At 43.4% G+C, this 18,966-nt stretch overlaps 1 protein-coding gene across 4 annotated transcripts in view; it reads left to right on the plus strand.

The window, feature by feature from the left end:
• TLN2 (talin 2) overlaps positions 1-18,966 on the plus strand; it is a 460,005-nt gene that overhangs the window by 357,521 nt on the left and 83,518 nt on the right. For all 4 annotated transcript variants that reach the window (XM_030814511.1, XM_030814513.1, XM_030814512.1 and 1 more), the window contains 5 exons: positions 6,339-6,432; positions 8,384-8,473; positions 10,356-10,478; positions 11,825-11,968; positions 13,583-13,744. In XM_030814511.1, the coding sequence (XP_030670371.1) occupies positions 6,339-6,432; positions 8,384-8,473; positions 10,356-10,478; positions 11,825-11,968; positions 13,583-13,744 (613 nt within the window). The remainder of the gene's footprint in view (positions 1-6,338; positions 6,433-8,383; positions 8,474-10,355; positions 10,479-11,824; positions 11,969-13,582; positions 13,745-18,966) is intronic.

An 18,966-nucleotide genomic window follows, 5' to 3' on the forward strand; every position in this document is an offset into this window, starting at 1 on the left:
TGGTCCAAACATGTCCTTCCTCCCTTCTTGGCTTGTAGTGGGGTGTGTGTGTGTGTGTGTGTGTGTGTGTGTGTGTGTGTGTGTGTGAGAAGGGTTAGACACTGTCACAGCAGTTTGCTTGCAAACCCTTGAGTTTCTTCATTTATTCCTGGAAGGTACATTTTAACTGCAAACAATAGCTAGAGCTAGGGGATTGGAAAATTATCTTCCCATCTCATGCTTTGTTCGTGACTATTCTAGTAAATAAGTGACCTCCCTTGATGGTGGGAGAGATGGGAGGTGGGGTTGGGGGTGATGTCTGTTTTGTTGAGCAGCTGTTTCTGATAGAAAACCCCCTCTTGATCATTCCTTTTTTTCCTACAAAGAGCCTTTGGATAAGGCAACTGACATTTCCAGGTATCTGAACTCAGATGTTTTTCATTATCTTGAATTTTTTGCATCATTTCAAAATTACAGGTTCCAACTTGGAATGGCTTCACTCTCCTAAATTGTGGGAAGGAGGGGGAATGTATAAATTGCCCTTTTGAAAGCCAGATACAGAAGGAAACAGAACCGGAAAGAATATTGCTGGTGTATGGCTCTGTGAATAGGTGCAGGCCCCCTGGTGGTGGCTTCGAAGAAAGGACATGGGGAAAAGGGAAAAAAAAAGCTTTCTTTGCCTTTCTGTCCTGGCTTTTAGCAGTTGACAGAGAATTCCCAGCCTGGTGATTTCATAGCCAAGTAAGCACTTAAAAATCATCATGTGAAAATGATTGTCTCAGGATGGAACTGTTGGAAGAAAACGCTGGCACATTCTCCTTGGTTTCTTGGCGCATTTTGGCAAGCTTCTGCTCCCTGGGGCTGTTTCTCAGCAGAGGCTCCAGCCAGGTCAAGAGGGTCAGGCAGGCTCCTCTTGGGAGACAAAGCTCTGCCAGGCTGGGATTCATTCATTCATTGTCTTATTCATTCATGTCTTCATTACATAGATTTTCATCACAGGCCTGATGTGAGTGAGGCCTAGTGCTGAGTGCACACTGTGAATGAGACAGGGCCTATCTTATTGCGTATGTCTTTATATCTTGTGTATTTATAACCCTCATTATGTGGCTCTGGTGGAGTTAGGCAGGACTCACCACATGCTCCCCTCATTTCATCTGGGCCTAGAACAGTCCTGCATAAAAGTGCACAGGAAGCTGGGCAGAAGGGATCTGATCATCATAGTCTCAGTCTTCAGTCCTCTGTCCTGTTGTTCTTGAGACTGTCAGGTCCTGCCTGTCCTTCCTGTGTGTATCCTCAAAGTCCCCAGAAATGCCACTGTGGGGACCCAGGCCTGGACCAACTCAGCCCTGTCCCACTCCTGTGTTAACAGTCTCGAACCCCTTATTATTTGTGGTCTCTGTGGTCCTTCTTGCTCTGGGAAGAAAAAGTTTGCTTCTGGAGAAAAAAGTAGAGGATGTCTTTTTCCTCTCTTCTTAATTCTGCCTCCAAGCCTGGGTACGTTTCGCGGACCCTACCTAGCCCCTTGGTTTTGGATGCCTAGGGGAGAGGAAGTCATTTGCTATTTAGTGCCTGTCTTGTTTGTTTTCTTCCCGTCTAACTGTTTGGGTTCTGGCTGTTTTCTGACAAGTTGGATGGAGCTGGAGACACTTTGTCACCCATTCATCAGCCTTTTTCCCCAACCAGGGGCTGGTCAGGTGCTCCCTAAACTTAGTCAAGGAAATAGAAAACCTAGCTTGCAGCTGCCAAAAGGAAGGGGGTATCCTACCTCTGGGCACCTTCCCTGAATCACTGCTCACCACCACAGTCATCCTGGCCAGAAGGACTCCAGAACTGAGGAGGCTTTAAGCCCACAGCAGCCAGCATCAGACCCCCGGGCCAGGTTTCAGCTGCTTTCCAGTCCACAGAGGGTGCTTCATAGGAACTGACAGGTAGCACCTGCACCCTGGCTCCCCTTTGGTCTGAGGTTCTTGCTGGGCAAGGCTCTGCCTGTCCCCAAAGGCTGTGAAGACGGATGGTCTAGCAAGCAGCACAAACGAGAAGAGTGTGTTTGCTCCGTAAACAGAAAGGTATACAAGAGACCTTTGCTCTCTGTGGGTCTTACCTAGAATGTTTCCTTCCCTCTATCCAGATCAGGATCTCACTCAGCCCCGACTTTTCCAATTGCTTCGGTCTACATCGAGCCCTCCCTTTCAGGCAGACTCTGTGCCCCATGGCTGAGGCTTTCATTTTCTTCCGGCTCCCTGCGAGTCCCTACATATATCTGGTCCCTTGCTCAGTGATCCATTATGCCCTGCCAGGTGTACCGCCCTGGTACTGCTTTCTTTCATCCAACTTCTTTGTACCTTGTCTTCTCATTGTCTTGCCTTTTTGATTAGATTGCAAACAACTTGCCATGCTAGAGGGACATAAACGATTATTTTTGTTATTTTTAATTTTTTTTTTAAGAGAGGGAGTCTTGCTGTGTTGCTCAGCCTGGTCTCGAACTCCTGGCCACAACCTCTGGAGTAGCTGGGATTATAGGCACAAACCACCATGCCCAGCTAGATGATTATTATTATGTTTTTATTTATTTTTATTTTGAGATGGAATTTCGCTCTGTCGCCCAGGCTGGAGTGCAGAGGCGCGATCTCGGCTCACTGCAGCCTCCGCCTCCCAGGTTCAAGTGATTCTCCTGGCTCAGCTTCCCAAGTAGCTGAGATTACAGGCACATGCCACCATGCCCAGCTAATTTTTGTATTTTTAGTAGAGATGGGGTTTCACCATGTTGGCCAGGCTGGTCTCAAAACTCCTGACCTAGTGATCCACCCACCTCGGCCTCCCAAAGTGCTGGGATTCTAGGCGTGAGCCACCGCGCCCGGCCTAGATTATTTTTTAATCTCTGTCCCTTGACGTAACAGGACCCTGGGAATACAGAAAGGTCAATTTCGGTTTGCTCATTCCTCCTTTCCCAGGCACCTCCTCCCTGGAGGCAGACAGAGATGTCTGCTGCTGCTTTTTACCCTCTAAGCTCCTGACTGGGTGACTTGTGCGAAATAGGTAATCAAAAGCACAAAGTGGTTGATTTTCTTCTCACACTCCACCCCAATTCTGTATCTACTTAAAACTTCCAGCCAGAGCTCTCACACTTCAATTGAATCTATTCAGCATCTCTGAATACTAAATAATGTTTTACCTTAACCCTTTTTAACCATTGAAGTTGTAGATCCAATTTTTTTAGAAACTGAGAGTAGATAGATAAACCTAGATGAAAACACTATCTCTATAAGGTAGCATTATGGTTATTTAGCTTTTTTTATTTTTAAAAATGAACTTATGTAGCTTTGATCACTAAAAAAAGATTGTAAAAAAAAAAGTAACTACTTCAGACCTATTTGGATTTACAAAGAACAGAGACCCTTCTAATTTTGGCCATATTTTTTAAGATAACGTAAATTGATTAATTTCTAATGGGCGGTAGATTTATTGAAACTTTTTCTTTCAAAACAACATTATAAAGTCCCTTCACATTTTAATATATGTCATTCTATCATTTTCTATGCATATATATGTTTATTTTTAGAGGGGTAGGCCCATTCTATTTATGCTATTTTGTAAATTTTATTTTCCTTAATCGTGTAACACATATATTCATCTGTGACATTAGTAATATGCTACACACTGACTTTTAATGGGTCCCCAGAATTCTCTTATGGGGTGTATATTTAATCCTCTGTTGTTGCGTATTTGAGTTGCTCCATATTCTTTGCTCTTATAAATAGCTGCTGGGGTTTAAAACATAAATATTATTTTTCATCGTCAAATTTACATAACCATTTGCCTCTGGACCACTTAGCACTTATTTAGCTATGTAATCCCGACTGTAAAATGAGTTATGGGAATTCGTGATAGCTAAATAATGCTTCTTAGTTCTGGATCAGTATTACCCAAGCATCTCACTTAGACACGGGATGCTGTGCTGGCACTTTTGCCTTAGTCTGTTGGTTTTTGTCCCAAGTTTTTATTTGAAAAAATTTTACATCTACAGAAAAGTTTAAGAGTTGAGGAAAACTGGCAGCTTTCCCACAGCTGTATATCCTCTGGATTCACCAATTATAAACACTTAGTTTTTAATGGAAGAAACTTTTATATAGCAACAAGGTTTTTTAAAAAACACAGATAAACAGGAAACACAGAGAGAATTAAGCTAAATAGAAAGTTTCTGTGATATGTGGAAATAGCACCAAACGATCATGCCATTATGATGTTGATATATGCCAGCCTATCTCAGAAGTGTGTCTCGAGGCCATCACCATGTAGAACAGGGTGCTGGACTCCCCAGGAGGTACTTTAAATGCGCACATTGAGGACTACACCCTCCGCAATCCTTGGAACTAGGGATTGTCCAGCTGTCTCCTTGTTCTTGTTTTGCTTTGCACCATAGAGAGCGCAGTGCTTCCCAGTGACACCCTAATTAAATAGTGGTCACCAAATAAATGAATCACCAGAGTCAAGCTTACAAAAACTATTTTAGAATTTTTCCTATCACCCTAGCTCAATTTAAAATTGAAAGCAGTATCTCCTCATCAGATAATTAAGCCGATTGCTTTTGTACATTGGCAACATCATTTTCTGTCTAATTTGATATTCTGTGGGAAGCTGCAAAGCCAATTTAACTAATAAAATGAGGCATCTTTTATATTAGTGTTGGTGATTAACAGCAATATGTGCCTATTTTATTTTTGTTTAACTTGGCAAAGCTGCCGTGGTTAGAAACTGAGTAGAATTCTGGGCCCTGCCGGAAGTGTGGACCAGTTATGACACTGCAGAAAAGAATTATGTATTTGGTTTTGGAGTCAGATAGGCATGAGTTTAAGTCTTATTTCTGCTGCTTATTTGTAGCTCCTCTTTGGGAGTTATCTCAGATTTTTCATTTATAAAATGCATGGGTTTTCAATTTTAAGACTTAGTATAAAGCTAGTCGTTAAGACAGTGTGGTATTGACAAAATATTGACCATGTAAATCAGTGCAACACATATCAATGGTGAAAAGATTGTCTTTTCAACAAACGGGGCTGGAACTATGGGGCTTATATATGCAAAAAAATTTTTAAAACAACTGTGAGCTGTATCTTATACTATATAAAAAGTTAACTACGAATGGCCATGACTTTCAAAATTATCCATGTCATTACTTCAGACAAATTAAACAGGGGCTGCCCAGGAGAGACAGAGTCCTTGTCAATGACTTGTGCTCAATAGGTAATCAAAAGCACAGAGTGATTAATTTTCTTCTCACACTCCACCCCAATTCTGTATCTACTTATGGGCTACCTCTTAGAAACAAGTAAAGTCATATAAGAGTCCCTAGTTTATTTCTGTTAATGTTAACAAAGAAAATAGCTATTTTAATGAATAATTTTGTGGTCACTTTTGGGAACCAGTCAATCATATAGAATTTAATGGAAGGAAGAAATTTTAAAATCATAGGCACAGTTCACTTTATGTCCATGTATTAAAAAATGTACATAATATTTTGTACATTTTTTATCTTGTTCCATGCGGTTATCTTGCTCCATGGGGACCGCTGATGAAGGGTCTCAAATAGTGCTAATATGGTCTATTTGCTTGTTGCAAATTCTTTCTTATGAATGTATTAGCTTTCTTAGGAGAACTACAGTGGACCCTTGACCAATGCAAAGGTTAGGGGCACCGACCCCTGCACAGTCAAAAATTCGTGTATAGCTTTTGCTTCCGTAAACTTTACCAATAGCCTACTGTTGACTGGAAGCCTTGCTGATACCATGAACAGTTAACACATAGTTTGTATGTTGTATGTTAATGTATTATGTACTGTATTCTTGTGATAAGTTGAGCTACTAACAAAATGATAAGAGAAAATGTACTTTTCACTAAGTGGAAGTGGATCATCATAAAGGCCTTCATCCTCATCCTTGTCACATTGAGTAGGCAGCGGAGGAGGAGGGGTTCATCTTGCTGTCTGAGAGGTGGCAGAGGTGGAAGAGGTGGAAGGGGAGAAAGGAGAGGTAGACACACTGGTGTGACTTTTACTGAAAAAAAAAAAAAAAACCCACCTATAAGCAGATTTGCACAGTGCAAACCCATGTTGTTCAAAGGTCACCTGTATTAGAACCCCTTCCAGATCTAGCAAATGAATAATCAGAGGCAAGGTAGGGTTTCTCATTCCGTCTTCCCTGGGTATGGTTTATTTTTGGTTGTGTAGAGCCTCTGCAGAAGAGTTCTCCTGGGGACCCAAGCCGAAACAGTGAACTAATTGTATTTCTGGTGAGCCTGCAAAGCATTGTAGGGGAAATTACTGTTGATCTTTAAAAAAAAAAAAAAAAATTCTGTTTCTGTCACAGAGCTGTGACAGAGAGCATCAATCAACTCATCACTCTGTGTACCCAGCAAGCTCCGGGCCAGAAAGAGTGCGATAATGCCCTGCGGGAGCTCGAGGTAGGTCCCTGGGAAGGCTGCTGAGGACTTGAGAAAGGGAGTGTCTGTGTCTGTGTGTCTGTCTGTCTATGTCTGTGTCTGTTCTTTCCCTATAGGGCTAGTTTTCTCTTCTCTGTCCTTGCCTTTTATCTTTCCGCGGAGGCTGTTAAGGCCAAAGTTCCAATCCAAGTGGAAAGAAACTGAAGAGAAACTAGATTGAGTGGGATTATCATTCCTGCTTCTCCTGTTTCCAGTAGGATGAGATGTATTTTGTTAAAGGATTCTTTATTTCAAACAGGAAGAGGTCTGTGATGTTGGGTGTAGGCTGAAGATCAGCAATTTTTACCTAAAAAATATTGGAGAGATTATTCTGGAACAATGGGGAGAGAGCTAGGGGCTGAGATAGGTGTTCTTTTGAGTAAAAATGATTTTCCCATACACTGTGTCTGTACCATGTAGGGAATATGTAAGAGGAATCCTAGGACTAACAGTACTTACACAGTCGGGGTGGCTGTGGGGCCCCTAAGGGCCCCGAACACAGTGTGGGTGCTTTTCATTTTATACTCATACTCATTTATACTTGAAAAGTTATGTATCCCCATAGAATGTGTGTGTGGGTAAAGATAAAATCAGTGTACTTAATTGTATGTCCTAACCAATGCTGGTTATATTGAGATGCCAGATGAGTATCTCAGTAGATGTGGGTTGGTTGTCTCAAGGGACCTTCCATTTTCTGGGTGATCAGCATGGGTCTGGCATGGTGGGAATACCCACTGCAGCTTCTGAAGCATTTGATTGAGGCCCTGGTACTGGCACTAGGCCATTGTGCACAGCTGGAAATGAGAAAGGGATTGTTACCACAGGACCGAAGCATTCTGAAAACAGTTGAGAATGTTTCTTACATTGGCTGAATTACTACCCTATTCTGCTATGTTCACATTTGCAAATATAAATATGTAGGTTGTTGATCTAAATGAGCTCTGTTGGCCTGGGTGCCAATACTCCATCCCTTATTGATATCCTTGGTTGAAAAATATGACTAGTTTAGGATTGCTGTTAATAGAACAATTTTGAATATCCAAGGAGTGGGAGGAGGTTCTTGAATGAAATGAGCTCATTCCTTACACTGCCCTCTTTCCCTCCCATCTTTAACAGCTCAGCAGTTCCCCTTCCTTCTCTCCCAGCCCCCCACCAGCCTTTGTAACTCAAATGGCTCTCTTTTTGTTGGCTGTGTCCCAAAGATTGCTGGGTCCTAATGTACATTCTCACTCTCTGGTGAGGAGGTTAAACGGCTGCATCCCCAGGAAAAGTCCCTTACAAGTGGTGATCAAAGTTCATTACAATGCCGTGACAGAGCTAGCCATGGTTTTCGGTGGCTTAGAGACACAGAGCCAGGCCCTATAGCCATGTATTTCTTTGATGAGGACCTGAACAACAAGAAACGTTTTCTACACTGTTTAAATTAAAAACAAATGAACCATCGCAATGGACAGTTTGGGGGAAGTACCTTCTTTCATGCCTTCCCATTAAAATGTTCCAAAATTGGAAAAACTGAGGGTTCTTACTGGTCTTGAATAAATGAATGAATGGCCTTTTGAAATTTAAACTCCTTAGAATTATCCTGCAGAGAAATTATGCTAATTGACCATGCACGTATTGCCTTGTATTAATGTTCTAATATGTTTTAAATGCCATCCTTCTGTGTTTACCTTGTTTCTTCTCCTTCAAAACTGAAAACAAGAGATTCTCATCTCTGACAAAGCTAACCAGAGACCCCTATAATGAGCATTGTGTTGCTAACAGGAAATCTGAAGTCAATGATACCATGCTCTAAATTCTCAAACATCTGAGTAAAAGTGATCATGACCAGAAACTTGTATATGGAGGGAAAGTTGATAGTTGGTAGTTGATGTTGAATTTCTTTTGCCCTATGATATTTGCTTGCTTTTTATGTTGTGTTCTTCTTCTGTAGACTGTGAAGGGGATGTTGGACAATCCTAATGAACCTGTTAGTGACCTCTCTTACTTTGACTGCATTGAGAGTGTGATGGAAAACTCCAAGGTAAGACTGCCTATGCCATAAGTCAGAAGTTAGCATTGCTCATCAGTGTAGGGAGAAGTTTAGGCGTGCCTCCTGTGCATCTGCCTGTGGCTGGTCTGCAGCGCTAGCCGCATGTAGCATGAAGCCTATTTGTGGAGCCCTTTGCTCAGGAGCTTCTCAAACTTGAGGGTGCATCAGAATCATCTGGAGGGCTTCTTAAATACAGATTGCCTACCCACAAGTTTCTGTTTCAGTAGGTCTGAGATGAAGCTGAGATTCTACATTTCTGACTATCTCCCAGGTCCTGCCCCTGTGGTCCAGGAACCATACTTTGAGAACCATTTCCTCTCTTTTTTCACAAATGGGTCTTATTGTGAGTCAAATCGTGTATTTTCTACACCAGAACTGATTTGGAAAGTCCTTCAGTGACTTGACTTATGTGGGATCCTCTTATGTGTTCTTTTGCAGTCTATTCATGGCATGCAATCTCAAGGAGGGTGAAATTGTTTTGTTTTGTTAGGACGTTGTAGAGGTGTTGAAAACAATTTAAGATAATATAATGGCTTGTTACCCTGCTCCTATCTTAACCTTACTCAACAAAATCTTATTCTTTGGTATTTGATTAGAAAAAAAAAACTTAAAAGCCTCCTTAGTGGAACAATTATAATAATAAAAAAAAACTGTTGAGAAACACTCCACTGTAGTAATCATACCAATGTCTTTTGAGAATGCCTTCAAATCAGAAGGTGAAAATCAAATGCAAGGGAGAAGAATGGATGTCGAGCTGTTGCAATCTGGCTTTGTAGCTGAAACATGGTCACTTTTATTCTAGCGGGGAAACATCTGTACTGATAATGTCAAAAGGACTCTGATTTGAGCTAAAACTAGAATTTCCTCATCCAGTACCTTTTATGGAATTATGGATTGTCTAAGGGAAAGATGCATACACACTCAGATCCAAAGAAATGGTTCCTTCTTAAAGAGGAATGTGAGCTTCGGAGGGAGGGGGAAATATTGTACATAAAACTACCCTCTACCTTCTCTCTTTTTTTTTTTTGCAAGTCCTTATGTAAACTGGATTATTTTGTATATCCAAGCAATTTTAGGGAATTTATTCCCTTCCAAGATGCCTTATTGACAAATGGTCTCTGCTTTGGGTTCTAGACCTGGCAATACCATAGTCTCTCCACAGGGTAAAACATCCTTCAGTTCCATCATTGTTGCCAAGGAAAATATGACCAGCCCTCCTGGGGCATAATGAGGGAACACCAGATTTGCATTGGGCACCCTGTACCTGCCCATGTGACCTTCACTGTGACCTCGTACAGGATGCGTGACCACTCTGGGTTGGATTCTGAACACTAAAATCTCTTTCAGCTGTTATTGTAAAGATCTCTGAAGAAAGAATACACCACACCACTGATTTTCAAAATAAGGCAAAATTCTTACAGTATTTAGGAAACATACTTAACAAAGATCTCTGTTTAAATTTTACTGTCAGTAACTAGACAAATGATATCTGGAAGGGTGAGTATCATGCTTTCTGATTATGAACTCACCTACAGCTCGATGGATATGATTTTTATATTCTGGGAACTAGTTCTCAGTTTAGACCATTCACCCATGAGTTGCCTTTTATAGACTCTGCTATATTGTCTGTGTATATTAACTGTAACTGCTTGGAATATAGATAACTTTGGGGTTATACTTTCATTGTACTTATCTCTTTGTGGAATGAAAATGATGTAATTCTCTTCCATCTCTTTTTAATCCAAATAAAGGAGAAAATCTCAAATGTTCCAAATTAAGTTGCCTTGAATATTAAAGTTGGAGTGTAGCCTCCTTTACCCCTTGGTTTGAGGCAATGCTGGTTAGAGAATGTTGCTGGCCATTTGTTTTGCAGGTTCTTGGTGAATCGATGGCAGGGATTTCACAGAATGCCAAGACCGGAGACCTCCCTGCCTTTGGGGAATGTGTGGGGATTGCATCCAAGGCTCTCTGTGGGCTGACAGAGGCCGCAGCCCAGGTAAGGGGCTGGTCCTGATGCAGCCATGTGCCCTGTGCCAGATCCCTGTGGGAGGTGTGGGGGAACTCCAGCTGCACCTCTTTCTCCAAGTACCACCACAGAAACCATGGGAAAGGCAATGGCTTCTGTGCTGGCTGGGGCATTTACACACAGCATGAGCCAGTTATCCCCCAGGAGCAGAGCAGCCATGGGCCAGGCTGGGGAGCATGGCAAGACTCAGTACAGACCCAGCATATAGGTTCAGAGGCCAACTTTTCAATCCTTTTGAAAGTTTTTATTATAGATGAGTTGTTTGGGGTAGAAAAATAAGCACTAAATAATTTAAATTTGCTAAGGCTTTAGAAATGCGAAACTGTTATGTCATGCTCTTTTTAGGATCAGAGAGAGAAAAAAATTAGATGCCATCATGCAGAGACATGATATGGCACATTTCCTTGCCCTTCTTTGACTATCCTATGTATTTTCAATGATGATTGACCTCCCATGACAGAAGCTTCAAGGATGTCAGCATCTGCTTTAAAGTGTTCATCATTTGACAGTTACCTTGATCTTTGAAGATTTTACTGAACCACAGAGAAACATTACTAGTTTAGGGGATGAAATTATCTACCTTTATCCTTCCCCTCAGATCTCAGGAGAAATGAAGTAAGATCAAAATTCCTGTGCACAGATTCATTTTTTCTCTTTTATTTGGCTGACACATCTAAACAGAATTGCAAAGAGAAGCCCTTCCCTTGTGCCCTCTTGTCCTCTTGGGAACCAAATGCTGTCTTTTTTGTTGTTTTTTTTTCTGGGCCGTCTTACTCAATTACGAAGTTAAGATCCCTTCTGCTATTAAAAATACTGACCTAAGCAATAAGAACATGCTTCGGTAGGCTCTGAGATGAGGAACCCTAGGACGGGGCAGACTCCACGGTTGGCTGACCCAGCAGCTCCACGCCATTAGTCTGCATGCACCCACTGTTTTCTGCCTCTCATGTCTGCCAGCCAAAGAGTCAGCTTCATGCTGAGGCTGGGCAGCCTCGTGATCACAAGATGGCTGCCAGAGTAGTCAGGGCTGCGTCCATCCTTATCCATGCCCCCAAAGAAGAATTTCTTGAGGCTCTCTCCTAAGAATAAGGAGACTTTGTTCCATGAGCCTGTGATAAACTCCTTCTGGTGTGTCAAGCTGGCATAAACCTGTTCATTATTACACCCTTATTAGTGGCAGGATGAGATGACCTTGACCAGTTTGAACTAAGGAGTGTCTAAGTGTGACAGCTGCATGTATAGTGTGGACCATCGTCCCCAGCAGGCTCACCTAGGAGCATGGTGCCTGAGCTGTGGTTTTTCTCTTCCCTTTCTAGGCTGCATACTTGGTTGGCATCTCTGATCCAAACAGCCAGGCAGGCCACCAGGGCCTAGTGGACCCCATCCAGTTTGCCAGGGCTAACCAGGCCATCCAGATGGCATGCCAGAACTTGGTGGACCCTGGCAGCAGCCCATCACAGGTAACTATTGGGGAGGATGTAAGATTTCAAGCCTGTAAGCAGCTCCTCTAGGTAGGTTGTGGGAGACTATGAGAAATTAGTAAAGAATCTTGTTCTTTCAGAGCTTGCAAAGGTAGCTAAATGCCAGCACTGTAGATAATGACTTAGGTGGGAGCAAATATTGCAAAATATGATGAATCTGGAAATTTGTAAGTGCCTTGAAATGGGGTGCCAGAAGGCAAAAGGAGTGAAGTAATCACAGTGAGATTCACAAGGAGTCTTCATTCATTTCAGGGGACATGCATTGAGGGTTTGTTCTGTGCTTAGCTGTAAGGGGTCAGTGTGCGCAGGGCTCCATATTCTACCCCTTGGCTCTGAAGTGTGTTAGGCAAAGTTTGGAAAATGCAATGTCCAGGGCACGATGACAGTGCCAGGGATGTGCAAAGGAAGGTGTGATTAATTCTCCAAGGGGGCTGTCAGGGCTCACTTCACAGAAGTGACGGCACTGAACCGGGCCTCAGAGTTGGGTAGGATCTGCAGCACAGAAAGAAGCCAGAGTGACATTTGAGGACGAGCCAATACATGTGACATTCCATAACACCTCTCATACCTGAGTGGCACGGGGTCCCAGTCACTTACTAAAACAGTGTGTACCACAGGGAAGAAGAAGTGGCCGGAACGGGGGTGGCGGAGGCAGTCTTGTTAGTGACATGTCTGCCATCAACCTGGGGCCCACATTCTTGAGGCAGGAGAAGGACCTGAACAAAGAAGGAAACACAAGGACCATGTGGACCTAAAGCATCCCCGAGAGCTGGTGTATCTGGGAGTCCTTACCCATCCAGCAAGGCCAAAGGGGTGTTACCAGCCTCAGCAAAGCAGAACAGGTGGATTCAGAAAAGCAAATGAGTTGAGGCTGGCAGGGTGGAGCCTGTGGAGCTTCCTGAGCCAGACACCTCAGTAGGTGCCAGCAGCCCTCCATGGATGAGGAGGGAGCTGTTGCACCTTGATATGTATTTTTCTCATCTGGATCTGGGCTCTACAGTATGGTGGCCACTGGCTACATGTGGCTGTTAAGCACTTGAAATGGAACTAGTCCAAATTATGATGGGTTGTAAATATGCAGTGCACACTGAATTTCAAAGACTTGGTATGAGAAAAAGATTGTAAAATCTCTATTTTTAAATTGATTGTATGATGAAATATTTCGGATATACCAAGTTAAATAGAAGAAATTATTTCATTAATTTTTCTTGTTTCTCTACTTATTTTAAAGTGACTACTAGAAAACTTAAAATTGTGTATGTGTAGACCTTGGTCTAGATTCTGTACCCTGGACCTCCTATCTGGGGTTCCAAAGGCTAACTGATTACATCTCCTTTAAGACTACCTGGGGGTCAGCCTATCCCACCACTATGTCAGCACCTCCTTTTTACTTGTTCTTTCTTTATTATCTGTGCTTAAGATTTGTTGCCCTCCTCTTTCTTGGAATGACTTTGAGGGTGGCAGAACTAGACATGCGTGTAATCACACAGGCTCTGAACATGTGAATTGAACAGGAACCCAGGGCTGAGGACCAGGGTGGACCCCTCTGCACTGTAGCATGGGGTACCCCTAACCTTGCTCCATGCTTTGTAGGTCCTGTCAGCTGCCACAATTGTTGCCAAGCACACGTCAGCCTTGTGCAATGCCTGCCGCATCGCCTCATCCAAGACGGCCAACCCAGTAGCCAAGAGGCACTTTGTCCAGTCAGCCAAGGAAGTCGCCAACAGCACTGCCAACCTGGTGAAGACCATCAAGGTAGGTTGCTGGACTGCAGGCCTTATTCAACTCTGTAACTCCTGTTCTGGAGGGGGAAGGGGAACAAGATTTAAGCTCCACTCCTCTCCTTGTCTAGTGAAGCTTAACTTCTAATTCAGTCTTATGGTTTATGTCACTGAATAGGCATCCCTTACTAATGGAGATACTCTTCATGAAAAACCAACAGCCTTGGGCTCTACTAACCTTTTAGATGGTGGGGAAGGAGGCCTCCCCAAATTCTGTACATGAGAAGCTTAGGGACAGAACTCTGGTGGGAAAGGGTTGGTTATAGGGCCTTTCTTAGCACTATGCTTGCGTAGCAAATACCCTGATTTTACTTAAACGATATGTCTACTTGCGGCATTTTTGGGTGGGCTAGTAGAGGGCTCTCCCATCATTGCTGAATATATCTGGACCAAGAGAGTAGGTAGAAGGAGAAGGGAATGGGAAGTTGTGGAAAAATCACTTAAAACATTTTCATCATTCCTGTGATATTAATTCTGTTTATAGCTGTTTGAATGTTTTAAGTGGAGCATCAACTTTTAAAAATAGAGCATCTGGTGTTCATTAAAAATTCACCTTTGCATTAAGGTATATGGGCATGTGGTGGATGGGCAGGTTCACTTGCAAGAAGCAAGTGGGAATCACTAGGCCGTAGTACTTGTAGGTGGGTGATGAAGCCAGAAACACAGTCTGCCCTCAGCTAGGACCAAGCAGGCAGCAGGCAGCTGACCTGTGAGAAAACAGCCACAGCCTGGACAACAGACCACAGGCAGAAGGCCCAGCACCATTGCCCCAGCTCCTTCCACAGCCCCAGCCTTCAAAGGAGCATTGTCATGGGAGGCAAGATACCAGTTCTGTGTTAAACCCTGGACACCAATGAAGGGAAAGGCATTGAAGGAGTTAACACTTTTTACTTAAGGGTTTTGTATTCATTCAGATAGGAGGGTTGGCTTTGCTGCTGGGACAGTCCTAGAGTAAGAGAAGTTTTCCCAGTTCTCTCCAGAGGATAGGACACTGCATACCTCATTTTATTTTGACTACAAAAAGCCAGTGCAGTTGCATGCAGAAATCAGTCAACAGGATGACCAAGCAGAGGCAAAAGGAGAGAACACCCAGCCCAGCGCCAGTTGGAAGCTGGCGGTCAGCACATGGGACTCGCACCCCAGTCAGCAGCTTCTTAGCTATTTAAACAAAGAGTCCTTTTTTTTATAAATGAACAAACAAAAACCCCTCCCTGTTTGAAGGCAAGAGTAAGCTCAGTTGAAATTGAACAAAGCCAGTGTCCAGGTTCCCCGTGATCCTGGTGGCAGGTTACCTGAATTACCGTCATAGTTCACAGTAATTAGGAAGTAATAAAGCTTACATTTAAAAATGTTTATTTTGTGCTTTGGGTATGTTACTCATTCACTCCATACAACCACCGTGTGCTTATCCCTATTTTACAGATGGGAACCTGAGGCACAAAGAGGTTAAGTAACTTTACCAAGGTGAGCCTTGGTAAAGGAAGTGGTGGGGCAGAATTCAAACCCAGGCACCAGAGCCCCTGCTTTCAGCCCTGGCATGCTGTTCATCTCTTTGGGATGGAGAGATGAAGTCACCTCTGCAGCCTGGGAAGAAAGACCTTGCTGTGTTTGCAGGGCTTGTGTGTGAGTTTGGGGAGGTGAGGGTGGAAAGAGCAATAGAGTTGACAGCAGTGGCATCTTTGGTTGCTGTGTAATGAGCTTATCTCAGTTAAAATCAATCATTTTCTGGTCGTTAAAAAACATTATATTTAGATGGACCAACGGAGTAAAAAAAGGAAAGACACTATTCTGTAGAAATTTCTGGAGCCCTTTCTTGTCTGCCTCCTCTTCAGTTTTAAATCCTGACCTATCTCTATGTAAAGCATCTCTGTTAAGATCTCATGTTCTGTTCAGATTCTCCTCACAGTGTCAAATCCTCTTTGCAATTCCCTGCAGCAAATGAGCTCTTGTGATGGCCTAAAAGATAGGCCTGTGCAGAACATCAGAGGAGGAATGTCGGGGGGTTGTAACGTGGAAAAGATAAAGGCCTCTGTCTCCTGGCGCACCCTGCGAACGAGGAGCAATGCAAGAGGAACAGAAATGAACACGTTGCCCCTCAGTGTGTGGAAATGGGCCTGGTTTTTCAATTCCCATCGTGTGGCAGGGTTTGCTGGGAGCCATGAGCTTTGCTTTTAATTTACTAACAGGAAAGTGGTAAAGGTCATTTCACTGTAGCACATGGTACTATATGCTGAATAGATTTCCTGTTTGAAGGAATGGTTATGTATTCTGTCAAACAGAAAAACAAATGAATATTTAATTCCCTCAGTGCTTAAGACAGCTGCCCTCATAGCTGCGTATTGCTCTTAAGTTTTATGCTGCTTAGTGCTGTTTTTTCTTTTAACCATGAGGATGTGCCCAAGCCTAAATCCCAGCTGCCACACCCTTATAGTCATGAAGAAGGGAGCGGCCCCACCGAGAGAAGCACGAGGGAGCAGGAGCAGATTACCTCACACAGTGGCTCATCAGCATCAGTCACTACTGATGGCACTCTTTAAAATCCTATAGCAGGGCTCCATGGGAATCCATTTCTGTGTTTCTGCCTCCTGCCAGGGATGGCTGTAAATTCTGGTCATGGTAGAAGGATGCACACCCCTAACCACAGCGGCTGTCTCTCCGAGTCACCACGTACGCTGTTGCCTGCCTTTTCTCTTCATTCAGCTCATTACCTAGTCTTGAATCAGATGTGTGGAATGGAATGTTATTTTAAATGTGCAGTCACTCACATTTGGGTGCCAAGTAGAAATTATGCAACAGCAGCGTTTGTTTTTCTGAGAAGTTGAAGTTTGGCCTTGCCCCTCACAGCAGAGTTAAAGCTCGCGGTTTTTGCAATTAAGCACTTTCAGTGTGTACCACAGACACCCGATCCAGCTCTCTTTAATCGAATTTGACTTGGCTGTGAGTATGCTTTTTTGGTCATCCCTGTGTTTGGATTGGGAAAGTGGTTTCTTTAGAAGGAAAAGGAAAAAGACTCTTGGGCTTTTCACTCCTTGTTCTGTTGCCTTTGTCTAAGGTCAGCAGGAGAGAAGGGAGCCAGGAGGCTCAGTTCATTGTTTGAGGCATGCCAGTGAGTAGCAAGGTGACCTTGTTAAGTCATGTCACTTTCCAGGTGCTGGTTTTATTGTCTGGAGAATTGGAGGTTTAAGCTTAAATTGTCTTTAGGGTCCCCTCTAACCCCCAAAGTCCATGAATCTTTGATTTTGTGCATACACAGAAATTGTTTCTCCCAGATATCCATGGTATTTTGCTAAGGGGGAACACTTGGAGCAGGCTCCGGGTTTGGAAGTGTTCTTGTCCTGGTGGGGCCTGGATATATGGCGAAGTAAATTTACCCTTTCTTCATTATGGCTGGTATGCCGGACGTTCTGTGACATGGAAACTCTCATGCTTGCTTGAAATTTCACCATTGGGCAGCTTTGAGTATTCAGTTTACTTGAGTGGCTCTGCTGTGCCCAATGGAAGCAGATTTCAGAAGTGAAATAATACCTGTGCAAACTATCCTTTCTGACGCTGGATGCCTTTTTTGGATGAAATAACTTGTCCTTTTTGAGAATGGAAAATGATTGACGTAGCTTGCTATTCTAGTTCGTGTTATTCAAGGCTCTGACCTGCAAATAGCAATGGGCTATATGTTAATATGATTTTAGGGCCTATGCTTAAAAGCCCCAAACAAACAAACCCTGTCTTTATTCTAGTAGTGCTGTCTGTGACACCTACCCAATTAGAAAACCATTCCTTGAGATTTCCCTTGAGTTGTCATCTTTTTAGTTTGAAGAAGTTCAGCTTAGGCTTGGTGGCTTGATTGGCTGCCCTTCTTCCCAATAGACTGAGAGGTTTGTGGGAGCAGAAAGGGGACGAGAAAAACGTAGAGAGGTAAGAAGCAGGAAGGGGGAGCAGCACCAAGGGAAGGCTGAGCATCTCCTGTTAAGCTGGAAGTCGTGTGATCCCAGCTGAAGGGGTATGATTGTAGAAAGCCATGTAGCCACTGGTGGGGCTGGGACTTGAGTTTCTTCCACTCCAAAGTCCACTCTTGCAATCAGCTTGCTTCACTCTTTTGCCTGTGTTTGGGCCCACCTGTGTCAGGCTCCTGCTGAGTGGCACCCACCCTGCCTCACACTGGTGTTCTCAAATTGCTCTGCAGTCTGGTAAATCCCAATCTCCAGGGATCTACCAAACTTCAGAGCGATATTAACAGTGCAACAAGATCAGAGTACCAAGGTGGTTCACTTCTACGTGGCCAGTGCCGGCAACATAAATCAACATTTACCAAGTATGTAAGTAGTAGTGGGAAATGAGGCTTTATATGTGAGCGGGAAGTAGCCGGCGTGCAAGGGTTTCCATTGGGCCTGGAAAAATGGCAGAATTGGAGAGGTGAGGGTAGGGTCAGGGCCTGTCTGGTGGGGGAAGGGCATGAGCCAAGGCGAGCCAGGCACTATATTAGCAAAAAAACAGTAAATCAGCCAGGCTTGCGGGAATTCCTCTGAAAATATTAGCATTGTGGGTATGTAATCATTGTCCCAAGCTGCCAAGGCTTGATTGGAATGTAGTTGTTATTCAGAAATCGCCTGCAAACCAACGGTGCCTGCCTCCTCTTGCTTTATTGAAAAACAGAAATGCTCCCATCTCAGATCTGCTTTGCTTGGTAATGCCAGTGCCCTGTTTTTTTTTGATCCCAATTGTCTAAATTGGCTTTATATCTTGCTCATAAGGGATAAGTTAAAAGTTTAAGTGGTCGTTTAACAAGGAAATTTGCATTCTTCTGCAAACATAACTGCCTTCTCAAGTGTAGCCTTTCGCTGGGAGGGAGGGTTTCTGTCATTGGGTCACAGGCTGTAGGTTCTAACAGTCTTGATCCTGAGGAGGTAGAGTCCAGGGCTAGGAACCTCATCAAAGTGTTGACCCTTTGTGAGCAGTCTGGCATGGATCACAGGCCACATTCCTGGATTCTCATCCATCCAGGCCATAAATCAGCAATAGGCCTGATCACTCAATGCCATTGTGTTACCAGCTGTTAGGTTTTTTTTTTTTTTTTAATTATGAAGCATAAGATACATATAGAGAAAACACGTTATGTTTAGAGTTCAGTGAATTTTCTCAAGTGGAACACACCTTGGTAATTCTAGCCAGATTAAGAAACAGAATGTTACTGACACCCAG

This window comes from Nomascus leucogenys, chromosome 6, assembly GCF_006542625.1.
Source record: "Nomascus leucogenys isolate Asia chromosome 6, Asia_NLE_v1, whole genome shotgun sequence".
Classification (NCBI taxonomy): Eukaryota; Metazoa; Chordata; class Mammalia; order Primates; family Hylobatidae; genus Nomascus; species Nomascus leucogenys.